Source organism: Panicum virgatum, chromosome 1K (genome assembly GCF_016808335.1).
Source record: "Panicum virgatum strain AP13 chromosome 1K, P.virgatum_v5, whole genome shotgun sequence".
NCBI classification, from domain to species: Eukaryota; Viridiplantae; Streptophyta; class Magnoliopsida; order Poales; family Poaceae; genus Panicum; species Panicum virgatum.
The window spans coordinates 50,271,602-50,285,573 of NC_053136.1; the positions used below are offsets into that span (position 1 = coordinate 50,271,602).

Below are 13,972 nucleotides of genomic sequence, written 5' to 3' on the forward strand. Positions count from 1 at the left end.
GGACTCCTCTGTAGATGTTCAGAAACCACTACTTCGGCTCTGTAGATGTTCAGAAACCACTACTTCGGTGTGGCCTTTTGGTGTTCTCCCGTGTCGGAGCGACATGCGGAGCTGGAGCTGGAGTCGGAGCACTCCCAAACATATGTTGTACTCCTATCCGCCAAAGACCCCTGAACAAGCCAGGTAGAGTATCATCAGATAGCATCATGAGAAACTGGAAGTCTGAAAATGGTCGTTGGTTGCAGGCCGCCGGTTATCAAAAGCCGCACATCATCATATATGTACAGCTGGCTGTGGACAGCTTGTTAATTACTCCATCCGTTCTAAATTATAAGTCATTCCAAGAATCTTGGAGAGTCAAAAATAAAATTTCAAGTTTGACCAAATTTATATGACAAGATAATAACATTTATGATACCAATTAAGTATCATTAGATTCTTTGTTTGCTATATTTTTATAGTGCACATATTTGATGTCATAAATCTTTATATTTCTCTCTATAATTTTGATCAAACTAGTTTGACTCTCCAAAATTTTTGGAATGACTTATAATTTGAAACGGATGGAGTACTAGACACTTGGACGTACTGATCGATTTTGCAGTTCACGATTCGTCACGACATTCATTGAATACTTTTGCTTAACAAAAAATTACTGCTGTTGCGATCACGGATCGTTGCAGTGGTCAACAGAAGAATCGACTGCCTGGTGCCTGCAGGGTGCTGCTGAATTCCGGGCTGTCTGCCTGTCTGGGCATCAATCTCAGAAGAGTACTCGTACAAGCTGACTTGCTGAGAGTTGGGAGCCGACGAGTGCGGCGTCGAGTTTTCTGGTTTTATCGTCACCTCTGCTGCGAATTCTATCGCAGTCTCGTTCGCGTCTATCTAGGTACAGTTGCATTGCAGCATTTGCTTCTGGTTTCTTTTTTTGACTCCTTCAAAATTTTATAAGAGGCCAAGTTTTTACATAAATATCTCGCTGAGAGAGAGAGAGGAAGCATTCGCGAAAAAGAAAAAAAAACGCGTGCGGCCCAAGAGAGCCCAAAGATCCAAGGCAGCTTTCATCTTGAACTGGTGTGAACAAGGCCCAGTTCACACTACCGACTGGGTCCCGCGCGATTGGGGAAAAAAATAAGCTTACGCACATCGGCACATGTGGCCCAAACATCGTTTCCCAATATTTTCTCGGACCAGGTGAAAAGGGAGGAAATGTTCAAGATGAACTTGTTTCGTCAGACCTGAACCTGAGAGCGGTTCAGACTTCAGACTTCAGGCTCGGGCTGAGACTGTCACTAGTAAGTGCAGGTAATTGTGAATGGATCAGAGGGGAGTTCTACTTGTACATACCGCAGGGGCGGATCCAACGTGGAGGTAGAGGGTGCCAAAGCGCACCCAACATTTTTTTAGTCTTAGATAAAGTGGAGGAAGAAGAAAAGAAGAAAAAGAAAATGAGAGAAGGGAGGAGGAAGAAGAAGAAATAAACTCTCTAAATCCAACTCTTCGATAAAAAATAAATAAATCCAACTCTTGGATACGCCACTGCACCAGACCAGGGTAATGGCTGAGGTTTCCAACTTCTAAGGACAGCTCCAAGTGTTCATTCTCAAAGGGAAAAGTCAGGCATCGAGCATGCAAGACAAGGGACCCATTTGATAGGTCAAAACAGCCCTAATCTTTAAACACTATTTTCTTTTTAAAAAAAATCTTTAAACACCGGACGACGCTCCAACTCGATGGGCAACCCCACACCCCCGAAAGCAACGTCCCATCGATCCGATCGATGGCGATAGCTGACGCCACTTGCAGCAGCGAAGGCTAGCAGCTGACAGCCTGAGAGGAGACCGCCTTCCCGTTACGTACCCCGTACTGGCCAGCCGGGCAGCCGAGATGCCATTACGGCAGGTCTCCATCCTAAACCCCTGATCGGCTGATCTAGATCACATCGATTCGTGTGACTGATTTAGCGGCGACCTCCACAGGTTGCGTGCAGCCGCGTATCGCGCGCATGGCCCCGCCTCCGGCCGTCGGCAGCGCGGCCGGGGTGGGAAGCCTTGATCGTGAAGCTTTGAGGAGAGTTGGCGCCTCGGCGGTTGGGGTTCAGCTAGCCCCGCGATGGTGACTTGGCCTGTACTGCTGCTCCGGCAAGCTCCGGACTCCGGCGGCACACGCTTGCTTCGGCCGTCGGCCACGGCGCACCGCCATGGGATCGGTCACCGGAGGCGCATCAGCCAGCTATCTTGGCCGGACGCCGCCGCAGAGCGGTGTCCGACCCTTCAAGCTACGTCTTGGCCTTGGATCGACCAATGCGCATCCGCATGCACGCACGCCCATCTGCTGCGCTGTGCCGACGCCCGACGGTGCCGCGCCATTGGCCGGGCCTGTTGGCGGTTGGGCGGTTGGCGCCAATGCATCCACCCGCCCGTCGCCCCTTCGCTGTCCTTCTGGTGTCCCCCTCTCTCGGTGCGTGGTGCGCCTCACCAACCCGGCGAACCCTACCGGCAGGCGGCGGCCACTGGCATCGGATTCCTTTGCCACGGCCCGGCGGCTCTGGGGCTCATCAGCTCATCCCATGCGCGGACGGCTGTTGCCAAGGGACTGGCGCCGGGGCATCTTTCCCGGAAAGCGATGGCGGTGGCCTGGCGCTGCTCCTGAAGCCTCATGCATGGCTGTCCCTGAAACCAACCCTGTTGCTGCATGAACAAGCTTGGAATCCTAAACTGGAAAGCAGTGGACGGTAGACTGGAGGCTCGCTGGAGGCGCGTGCAGTCGAGGTGAAAGTTAAAGGTCGTCGTCAGGCGCGCGCGCGCACAGACTGCGTATGTCACCTGCTGGCTCAGCCCATTCATTTGACTGACAGGACTTGACTCTTGACCGCCGACATTTACATTCTGACACGCCGTGCGCGCTGCGTACGGCCACGGTGGTGACCCTAGCCTAGCTACTGCTGCCTCCATTTCAAATTATAAATCATTTCAAGAATTTTGGAGAGTGAAATCATTTTAAAGTTTGACCAAAATTATAGAAAGAAATATAAATATTTATGACATCAAATATGTGCACTATGAAAATATAGCTAACAAAGAATCTAATGATACTTAATTGGTATCATAAATGTTATTATTTTGTCATATAAATTTGGTCAAACTTGAAAAATTTTGATTCTTTAAATTTCTTGGAATGACTTATAATTTGGAACGGATGGAGTAATATTGTATTATTGTTGCCTACCGTACAGTACAGTAGTTGTGCAAATGCATGTGATGTTGAGAGAGAGGAAAAAAGAACTCTCCGGTTACGATTTCTTTTCAGGCTCTCTAGGTTTTTGTTGGTTTGTAGAACTGTGCAGCACAGTTGTTCCTTTGTGATTACTATAGACTGTTAGCAGAAGGTCACGGTATACAGGCACAACTTCACATGATTTTTAGCTGCTAGTGGCCTGACCAAAGTGGGGCTGTGGGGCTCCTTCTCCCCCACACATCATAATGGCGATTGGGCCAGTGATCCCCGTGCCTTTTGCTTGCTTTGCCCCCGTTTGGAGGCATGCATCTTTCACATACGCAAATCCAAGCCTCACTACGCAAATCCAAGCCTCACTTTATGCTACGACGGTCGAAGCATATGCTCAACTGCCTACATCCAGCTCCAAGCCTCCAGATGGCCTTGAAGCACAAGCATGCCACGTGTCATGTGTCCGTCACCTCGCTTTTCCTCTGTTTTTTTTTGTACATTATCCTGTGTCGATCGATCTCTTTTCAGTCTGGGGTCCCCCCACGTACAAGTATTGAATTAGAGTTGGGAGAATGTGGTTTGTGCTGTCGCTGCTGCTCTTGATGACTGATTTGTGATGCTAAGGCCAGTTTCAGTGGGAGTTTTATGAACATAGATATCTAGACAGGAAACTAGATAACCGTATTAGATGAGTTTCATGGTGATGAAACTCTCCTCACATCCTATGAAACTCCATCTTTCTCTCTCCTTGCCACATCAATAAATTGATGATATTTAATGTCATGAAACTCTTCATGAAATCCCCACTAAGACCAGCCTAACGACTGTATCTCTTTGGCTTGGAACTTTTGGTGCGTGTGTGTAGGTAGTCCAATACTGATGGGACCACGCAATCTAAGCAGGCGATCTAATGACCATGGGGAAAAGCTCGTACTCCACCAACCACCGAATTCATTATTCCGTCGTCGATTATAGTACTCCCATTCTGACTGCATGGCACGGCGGATCTGACTGCGATTTAATTGGCAAATGCTGTCCCATTCTGGCGGTGTTTAGATGTTTTTCAAAAAAAAAATTGTGATGGAATCTTGCTAATTTGAAGTACTAAATGAAGTCTATTTACAAAACTTTTTGCACAGATGTGTTGTAAATCACGAGACGAATCTAATGATACTAATTAATCTATGATTAATTCATAATTAGCGGATGGTTACTGTAGCATCACTTTTGAAAATTATGGATTAAGTAGGCTCATTAGATTCGTCTCGCGATTTACAGCCCATCCATGCAAAAAGTTTGTAAATAAACTTCATTTAGTACTCCATGCATGTGTCGAAACATTCAATGTGAGTTTTTTTTTGCGTTTACGAGATTTACATATTGTGATCTAAACAGGGCCTCTATCTTCCGTATCTAATCATTGACCAGTACGACACGTGACAACGCTATCGTTTTGTGCACTTTCTTCTCGATCCGTCACCATTTTTTTTCCCTTGAGCCTTCAGTGAAGTAAAAACACACACACAGACATGCATGGGGTTTCAAACAGGCTAGTCTCTCGCTTGCATTCCATCAGCACAGACAGACACGGTATGCTATAAAGAAGCGTGTGCACCAGGAGGCAGGAGCTAACACCTTTTGATGTGCACACTAACAGGTTGAGAGCTACAAACAACAACTACAACCACTGGCACGGCAGTGCGCACCGATCGACACGTCTCGTGTAGTGGTGTAGAAGCCTTGCATGGTGGACGGATAACACCTGTGGTGTAAACTGGCTGTGTTTAGTTCGCGAAAAGATTTGAATTTTACTACTATAGTATATTTTGTTGTTACTTGACAAATAATATCCAATCATGAATTAATTAGACTTAAATGATTCATCTCATGCTAATAAGTTAGACTGTGTAATTAATTATTTTTTTCAACTATATTTAATAATTCATGCATGTGTCGAACAATCCTTGATGAGCATCTCACGTTGGGGACCCGGCTACGAGGAGCAGTCCCTTTTTATGATGCGACGCGAACACTTCCCGCCTCGGATCCCCTCCAGGCTAGTGGCTAGTACACCGAACTAGCTAGTGCTCCAGCTCGCACTGATGGTTACAGCAGGGTCCAGCCTCCACTCCAGCCCAGAGCACGAACGCACTTGGTTACAGCAGTGTTTTGTTCCTCTTAAAATTCCAAAGAATTTTCAATATTACAGTAATTTTGAACGTTTAACCACTAATTAAAAGTTTTAAGTGTGGATAACTGACAAAACTCATTCCATAACCTCCGGGTGTAATTTCGAGACGAATCTTTTAAGCATAATTAGGTCAAGATTAAACAACGTCGTCCTACAGTAAATAATCTCTAATGATAAATTAATTAGGCTCGTTAGATTCGTCTCGCGATTTAGAACTCATCCATATAAAAAATTTTATAAATAGATTTCATTTAGTACTTCTAAATACCAAGATTCGTTTTCCAAAATTTTTGGAAAACGAAACTAAACACGCCCAAAGAAGGTTTTTCGTGTGCCCTCTGCCCCTCTCCCAGCTATATCAACAAAACTCTGCTCAAACCTTAACGCAGAAGGCAGCCCGGGCGTCTCGCTGCGCAATGGCCCCAGCCTTTTTTTTTTTTTGCTCCGGCCCCGGTTTCTACAGTTGGGAGCATCAAGCGTTGGTGCGATCGGGAACAGCGACGCCGCAACCGTATAGCCCCGGTGGTCCTAGCCGGGCGAGCAACAGGTAACACCTGCTGTCCGCAGCCAGCCGCGGCACGTTGCGTGCAGAAGCATGGAACGCAACGGCGCATGTACCAGTGCACCGGCGCATGTGGCCGCAGCAGCGGCGACAGCGAGGCGGCGGCGACCTTAGTTTTTCTACACACACAGAGAGAGGCGGCGGCGACCCGCCAAGGGCCTTGTTTGGTTTTCCGGTGCATATAAATCGAGAAAATAATTTTACATGCATAGAGTACTAAATAAAATTTATTTGCAAATTTTTTTTAAGAATGAGTATAATTTTTCGCGACGAATCTAATGACGGCAATTAAGCGATGATTGGCTACAGTGGTGCTACAGTAACTATCCTCTGATCACGCGATCAAATGCCTCATTAGATTCTTCAGATTCCTAGCGCAGGGGTTCTGGAGTTAGTTTTGCAAACTGACTTTGTTCGACATCGTAATTAACGGTCAAAGTTTCTCGGCTTGTGTGCCATCTTCTTCCAAAAAAAACCAAACACGGCCAGGGGGCCGGGGCGCGGCGCGCCGTCCTCCCCAGGCCCGCTCCTCGCTGGAACTGGAAGGCCACGGCCGGCGGAGGGAGACAGCAAGTCAAGATCGCATCACGCGGGGCCAGTTCGGCACAGCGCGGCGGGCGCGGGCTGTACCACCGCTCCCGTGCAGGGCTAGCGTGCGCGCCACATGCGGGCGCGGAGCGGCGGGGACGCGCCGACCGCCGAGAGCCCCCGCGGAGCGGCTCCGGCCCCCGGCCAGGCGGCCACGGCGACGGGGAGCCGACGGCGGAGCGCTCCGCCAGAGTCCGAGGACCGTCACGCGCCGCGGATCCACTTGCTGCTGGATCGGAGAGACGAACTGGGGATACTGACGGGCTGACACTGATCGCGCGCTGGAGCGCCACTTTTGCTCACGTGCTCGTGATGGCCATGGCCTACCTTTTCGTTCTCGGGGCGCGGATGCTGCCAGATCGCTCTGCTCGACACCCAGCAGAGTCGTCCCTGGCCGGCTCTGAAGACCGCACTTGAGTCATGGGCGCACGCCGACGCCGCTGCGCAGCCTGCCTGCCTGCCTGCTGCTGTGGATGGAGCCATGGAGCCGAGCATCCAATGATCATGATCCATTTCTTTAAAAAAAAATGATCACGATCCATCGGTGTCCTGTACCTCGCAGCTTCACGCGGCTGGATCCAATGATCAAGTGCAGGAGCACATCATCGACATTACTCCCACTGATTATCCTCATCATTCTCGCATCGACACATCGCACGGCGCCATGAATTTCTTCCACAAGCAGCCACCATGGGGGTGCCATCATTGCGAACGCGAGCATACATACTCTACTCCCCCGGCGAGACAGCAACCACATGCGTTGCTCCGCGCCGGCGGCGCCACTCGCGGCTTCTCCAAGAGCAAGAGGACGGCGGCCATTTTCCTAGCTGCACGGCAAGCCGGCAAGAGGACAAGGTCCGGCATCGTTAGAAATGGCGTCTCCTTTCCGTATAAGAAAGATGCTGCTCCGTTTCTGGAAAAAAAGGGGGGTTGCGAGTCCGATATCATGCAGCTGGTACAGTGGAGCGCTGGTGCAGTGAGTACAAGATTTTAGCCCGACGTGACGTGCGAGAGGAACCACACGGGGGGACGCCATTGACGCGGGTAGCACAAGCATCGCATCGATGGAGTGCCACCACGGCAGCACGTATCGATGGATGTGATAATCCGAGAGAGCGCGACGACCGCCAAATAGTGCCACTGAACATCGATAGATGTTATTAGCCATCAAAATGAAGTGTGACTCGAGAAACTCATCCGTACGGAGGCTTAATGATGGGAATGCGGCACAAAATAGTATATAGCCAAGAATAAACTGAAAGATTAGGTTTGAGGATTAGACCCGCCTCAATAGAGTTTACGGAGAGTTTTATAGCATTCAGTTCTATACCACATCATCAATTTTGTTGATATTGCGAAGATAGAGAAGAGAGTTTTTTGAAATGAGAGAGAAGCTTCATCTGTATAAACTCAGCTGACATAGTTACCCAATTCACGGTCTTGATAACCATTCCTTAAAACTGAGCACATCATTAGATGTCATGAATTAAGAGCGTGTTTTCTTATTACACATAATTTTTCTAGCTGTAAGTTAGGGAGAGTTCAGAACCGAATTTTTCAGATTTGGTTCAAATCCGAACTGAATCCAAAAGATCTAGCGAAATGGGACGCCTGCGTGCACGAGGAATTACTGCCCATCAATCACCTCCATGATTACCTTACCTGGCCGTATGTACTGTAATTCCGATGATACCGACGTAAACTAATCCCTCCAGGAGCCCCGCGCTTTAAATAATCCGGAGACGCCTCCCTCCCCTTTCTCTCTCCCCGGTTTAAACACACTGCTGCGGTGGAAGCAAGACAAAGGGAGAGCTAGTGGAGCGGCGCGCTCACCGCCCAAGCAGCAAGCGAAGCAAAGCAACCGCCCCGACACCGCGGCTAGGGTTTCCGCCTCGGTCGGGCATTGCGGAGGCCGCAAGCCACGCCCTCCCCGGTGCGGCGGGCGGCGGGGGTGACCCCCACGAGCGGCGTCGGCTGCTGATTTGGATGGTGGGTTGCGGCGCCGGGGCTCAGATCTGAGATGGCCGACGGCGGGGGCGAGGAGGGGAATGCTTCGGCGCACAAGGGCTCCGCGCGCCGCCGGGGGGCGGTGCAGGCGGGCATGGACGCGGACGAGCTCCTCACGCTCATGCACGGCTCGGATCCCGTCAAGGTCGAGCTCACCCGGCTGGAGAATGAAGTGAGGGGTGAGCTGATTCGCGACCCTTGCTGCGTTGATTCGACCTTCGGTGATCTTTTCGCGGCGTTTTGAGGGTCTTATTGGGCAATGTTTGCTGTTCTATGAGGTTGCAGATAAGGATAGGGAGCTGGGTGAGGCGCACGCGGAGATAAAGGCGCTGCGGCTGTCGGAGAGGGCGCGAGAGAAGGCCGTCGAGGAGGTAACTTCTCAATGTTCTTCGTGCTTGTGTAAAACCGTTGTCTGTATGCTCATCTCACTGTGTTTGGGAGTTGGAGTTGTGACGGCGCGCGAGATATTTAGTGCTAAATTTGGTAGAAGTCCTTCGATGATCCTGAGACTAAGGTGGTTTTAGCCGGAATTTGAGGGCAAGCTATCTGAACTTGTTTCTGTTTCTGGTAGTATTTTTCAGCTGGATCGATGGATTCTAATGAATATTTTTTTAAAAAATTTCTGGATGGCATGATTTTCTTAGTTGAGCATGTGCTTGCTGTTTGTTCAAAATTAGTAGGATTTTACCTTTTTTTTATGGGCACCTAACAAATTTGTATCTCTTTCGCCTGAGCAAAAGCTGAGTAACTCCACAGCAGCATGGTTTTATTTTATTTTTTCCTGTAATGATCCAGAATGTCTACAGTTGCTTATTTATAGCATTTGTGCCTATGTCTCTTCCATGCATGGAGGACCTTTTTTCGTTAGGCTAAAGACAGGGCCTTAAATCACCTTTAAAGCAGCGTGCCTATAGTGTTCTCAATTCAGATCCTGTCTATGATCTGTTTGTTTCTTAAACATATGGTTACAGTTTAAATATTTCCCAGTACAAATCAGAGTTTGAATCACGAGGAACCATCTGCAGTATGATCATAGTTTTGCATTTGAAATGTTGTCGCTACTTTTTCGCCTGGAAATACTAAGATTCCTCATCCATTGACATTTAGCTTTTCCTTCATGTCGCCGCAAGATGAGATATCTTGTTTGTGGGCATCTATGATTCATCTTAATATAAGTTACTCCCATTTTCTTCTCCCTTTCAAACTCAAGATGCCATTTGTTTTCTGAGAAAGTGAGCATTATATCTGGCTTTAGAGCATGCTTATTTATTGGCAAGTCCAAGTAGCTCCTGAGATGCAAATGATTGAAGCTCTTATTTAGAACCAGTTAATAAAATCAATCTATTAATTTAGGTTTGTTCCCATTTGGGTGCTAAGGTAAAGGTCTTCACATCTTTGGTATTTATTCTTGCTCATCTTGCTCATTTTCTGTTTGCATTTGAATATGTCTCAAAGTAACAATTTCACGGGCTGAGGCAATTTTTGTCAGAGGAAAGCTATCTTTGTCCATGTTAAACTGGTGTGATGCAATGCTCTGGCCAGGGACAGTTCAATTTTGTGTGTATCTTTGTATGGCATTAGTGAAAATCAGGACTTGCATGATGTCAATGAAGTTATCTTGCGCTTATTTTTGGGAACTGGACCTGTGCTCTTGGATATATTAAACAGATGAGAAATTAAGGGAAAGAAGGAAATGTTTCTTTTTTATTTTGTTAATAATGCTTATTCATCTGTTCATATGACTAACATATGTTTGCATTGTGATGACAGCTCACTGCTGAACTTGAGAAAGTGGATGGAAAACTCAAGTTGACAGAGTCTCTCCTTGAAACCAAAGTATAGATATACATATCTTATGAATCGCTTTTGTTGTTTCTGCCCCCTCCATTGGTTGCTCTCTGATGAACTGACATTTTCCAGAACTTAGAACTTAAGAAAACAAATGATGAGAAAAAAGCTGCTATGGCTGCTCAGTTTGCAGCCGAAGCAACGCTACGAAGGGTACATGCAGCCCAGAAAGATGATGATATGCCACCTATTGAAGCCATTCTTGCACCACTTGAAGCAGAGCTAAAGCTTTCTAGGCAAGAGGTAATGCTGTAAAACCTACCTCTTACCTGTTTTTGTATCTGTGATGAAGTTGTCATGTTTTTCTCATACATCGTTATCCGTTGATTTCCTCTCTTGGTTGCATAGATCAGATGTACCTCCTTTTAATCTAGATGATATGTATATTTGCTATAGTTGACAAAAGAATACCTGGTTTCTTTCAGATTGCAAAGCTCCAGGATGACAATAGAGCTTTAGACCGTTTGACGAAGCAAAAGGAGGCAGCATTGCTAGAAGCAGAAAGGACTGTACAAATCGCAATGGCAAAAGCTGCTATGGTTGATGACATGCAAAACAAGAACCAAGAGTTGATGAAGCAAATTGAAATTTGCCAGGTACATGGAGTATACTGTATCTTAAAAGGTCCTTACACTAAAATAACGGTTTAATTAAACTATTTTGTTGGTTATACTGTATGGCAGGAAGAAAATAAGATCTTGGACAGGTTGCACCGCCAAAAAGTTGCAGAAGTAGAAAAGCTTAGTCAAACTGTGAGAGAGCTGGAAGAGGCTGTTCTACAAGGCGGTGCAGCTGCCAATGCTGTTAGAGAATACCAACGGAAAGTTCAAGAAATGAATGTAATCTACTACCCTCCATCTGTTCTAATTTCTGCAATTTAGCATTTATTCTTTCCACAAACGTGACCTTTAGTATTTTCTGATTATGACAAACTTAGGAAGAAAAGAAAATTCTGGACCGGGAGCTTGCTCGGGCTAAAGTTACTGCAAACAGGGTCGCTGTTGTAGTTGCAAATGAGTGGAAAGATGCTAATGACAAAGTAATGCCTGTTAAACAGTGGCTTGAAGAGCGAAGGTTCATGCAGGTAGGATCTTTAAGCTGTCTCATATAGCATTTATTTTGTTATCGATGCAAAGTAAAATTTATGACTTTAAATATTTTACAACAAAAATTGCATCTGCAGGGTGAGATGCAGCAGCTTCGTGACAAACTTGCTATTGCAGAGCGAACAGCCCGATCTGAAGCTCAACTAAAGGTGAATAGTTGCAATGTTCACTTGGAGCTAAACTTCTAAGCATGATTCCGATTAATTTTCAACTAATCATTAAAATTCATCTGAACTCAGGAAAAGTATCAGTTGCGCCTAAAGGTTTTAGAAGATGGATTGAGGGGTCCACCAAGTGGTTCTAGTCGGCCTCCTACAGAAGGAAAGAGTACAAGTAATGGACCTCCCCGACGGCTTTCACTAGGTGGTGCTGATAGTATGTCCAAAGCTTGTCCAAACGGTGCGTTAATGAGGAGGTCTCCATCTTTCAATTCAAGATCCTCTCTCACAACCAGCAGCAGTTTGGTCCTGAAGCATGCAAAAGGAAGTTCAAGGTCATTCGATGGTGGTACCAGGTCGTTAGACCGGGGAAAAGTTCTTGGGAACGGACCGCAGTCACTCAATAGATCCACTGATGCTTTTAAAGATTGTGAAACAGCTGATAATTGGAAGGCTGATGCGGAAGAAAAAAACAATGAAACCACAAATAGTGATTCATGCGATATGGTATCTGGCGTACTCTATGACATGCTGCAAAAAGAGGTAGTTTCTTTGAGAAAGGCATGCCATGAGAAAGACCAAAGTCTGAAGGACAAGGATGATGCAATAGAGGTATGATGCTCTACTATTATCTTGATGAAAGATGCTGCTTTATAGTTATTAATTGGTACTACTTCTATTCTCTTGTAATTGTTGTCCTAGGATGTATGCATTCAACATTTTACAACTTTAGTTCTTAAAGAAACATTTTACAACTTTGATTGATAACTAATACATGAAAATATTTTAGATGCCCGATGTGTAAGTCAGAATGGGCGTAGTACTTGTTATTGTATTTGGGGGAACAACATTTGTGGTATTATGCTTATCTTATCACCTATTGCTTGCAGATGTTAGCAAAGAAAGTAGATACATTAAATAAAGCAATGGAAGTGGAAGCTAAAAAGATGAGGCGGGAGATAGCTGCTATGGAGAAGGAATTTGCTGCGGTGCGCCTTGAGAAGGAACAAGAAAGCAAATCTAAACGACTTGGTAATTCAAAAGGACCTGGAACTTCTTCTCAGACGGTTTCTGGAAGGTATGCCCTTTGAAATTCCTTACATGTGAACTTGATCTGTTGGAATGCTCAAACATTTATGCCACAGATATTGGAAGATTTGTTAGAATCTAAGGATGCTACGCCCTTCTATTCCAGGGCTTCATATGTTGAGCTATTAACCTTTCAATTACTGCCGCGCTTAATCTATAATTCTCCATGGGTAGACTGGCTCTCATCATGTTCATTGACTGATTCATGGTTGGTTTGGGAGTTGTCCACCACTGGCACGACTTAGCTTAGCTTGTTTACTTCATTGTAGATTCTAAACAATGAGTTACTTCTTTCATGTAACGCTAAAGTAGCCCTAACTTGACACTAAACTAAAACTTTTTTTAATATATATGTATTTGGCTGAAGAATATTACTACTAGCAACTCAAATTATTTGGACTGCATTTATTTTGGGTGGGCATTTGTAGAGAACTAGTATCTCAATATTACATATTCATATGTTGACACCTTCCTGAATCACTCTGGATTCTATTTTGATGCCGCAGAACTGCACCACGGGGTGGATTGGCGCGCAACCTCCAATAGCATACCGCTAACATCAGGCAGGCACGGAATTCGTTGATAGGCAGGCTTCATTTCCTATTATATTTCTTCCCCTGTTCTTATTCCTTTTGTGATGAAATAGCACAGATGACCCTGCGATACCTAGATTGGGGAAAAGAGTAGGTTTGCATCTGACACGACTTGCATTTAATGTAGTGAAGGTAATCCTTCGGTGGGTGAGGTTTAACCTTGTGGCGCGCTCTCATTTTGTCGAGGCAGTGCTGCTGAGGTTGTATAGGTTGGACGATCCCGTGCCTTTTCTTCTATATGTAGTTGACCTAGTGTGTTTGGTTTTGCATGTTCGGGTTGTGAATATCACTGTATTTTGCTATGGCCTCGTTTCTGATCCGTTTGTTCGCCCTTGGTTGGGCAGGACTTGGTTCTTGGAAACCGTTTGTACCTTGTACTACCATCTTGTTCCACGTCGAGCTGAATCAAAATGGAGTGTTTTGTCATTTGATGAAACCTTGTCAAATGTCGCGTGCTGTGAGTCTGTGACTCCTTTTTTCCATTTGAAATGCACGGCAGGTGTCCAAACTATTCGCGCATTCTCATCGAGGCCTATAAACTTTTCTTAAAATAATCATCTAGATTATTCAACTTTTTAAAGTGAGCTTCAGTACGTATGAAT

At 46.0% G+C, this 13,972-nt stretch overlaps 1 protein-coding gene across 1 annotated transcript; it reads left to right on the plus strand.

Moving 5' to 3' along the window:
- Nucleotides 1–8,328: 8,328 nt before the first annotated feature.
- Nucleotides 8,329–13,798, plus strand: LOC120641053 (microtubule-associated protein 70-2-like). The gene is made up of 11 exons (XM_039917014.1): nt 8,329–8,755; nt 8,862–8,947; nt 10,347–10,412; nt 10,497–10,667; nt 10,850–11,020; nt 11,108–11,263; nt 11,362–11,508; nt 11,608–11,679; nt 11,770–12,300; nt 12,579–12,766; nt 13,284–13,798. The coding sequence occupies exons 1-11, from the start codon at nt 8,590–8,592 to the stop codon at nt 13,321–13,323; spliced, it is 1,794 nt and encodes a 597-aa protein (XP_039772948.1). The 5' UTR covers nt 8,329–8,589; the 3' UTR covers nt 13,324–13,798.
- The last annotated feature ends 174 nt before the right edge of the window (nt 13,799–13,972 follow it).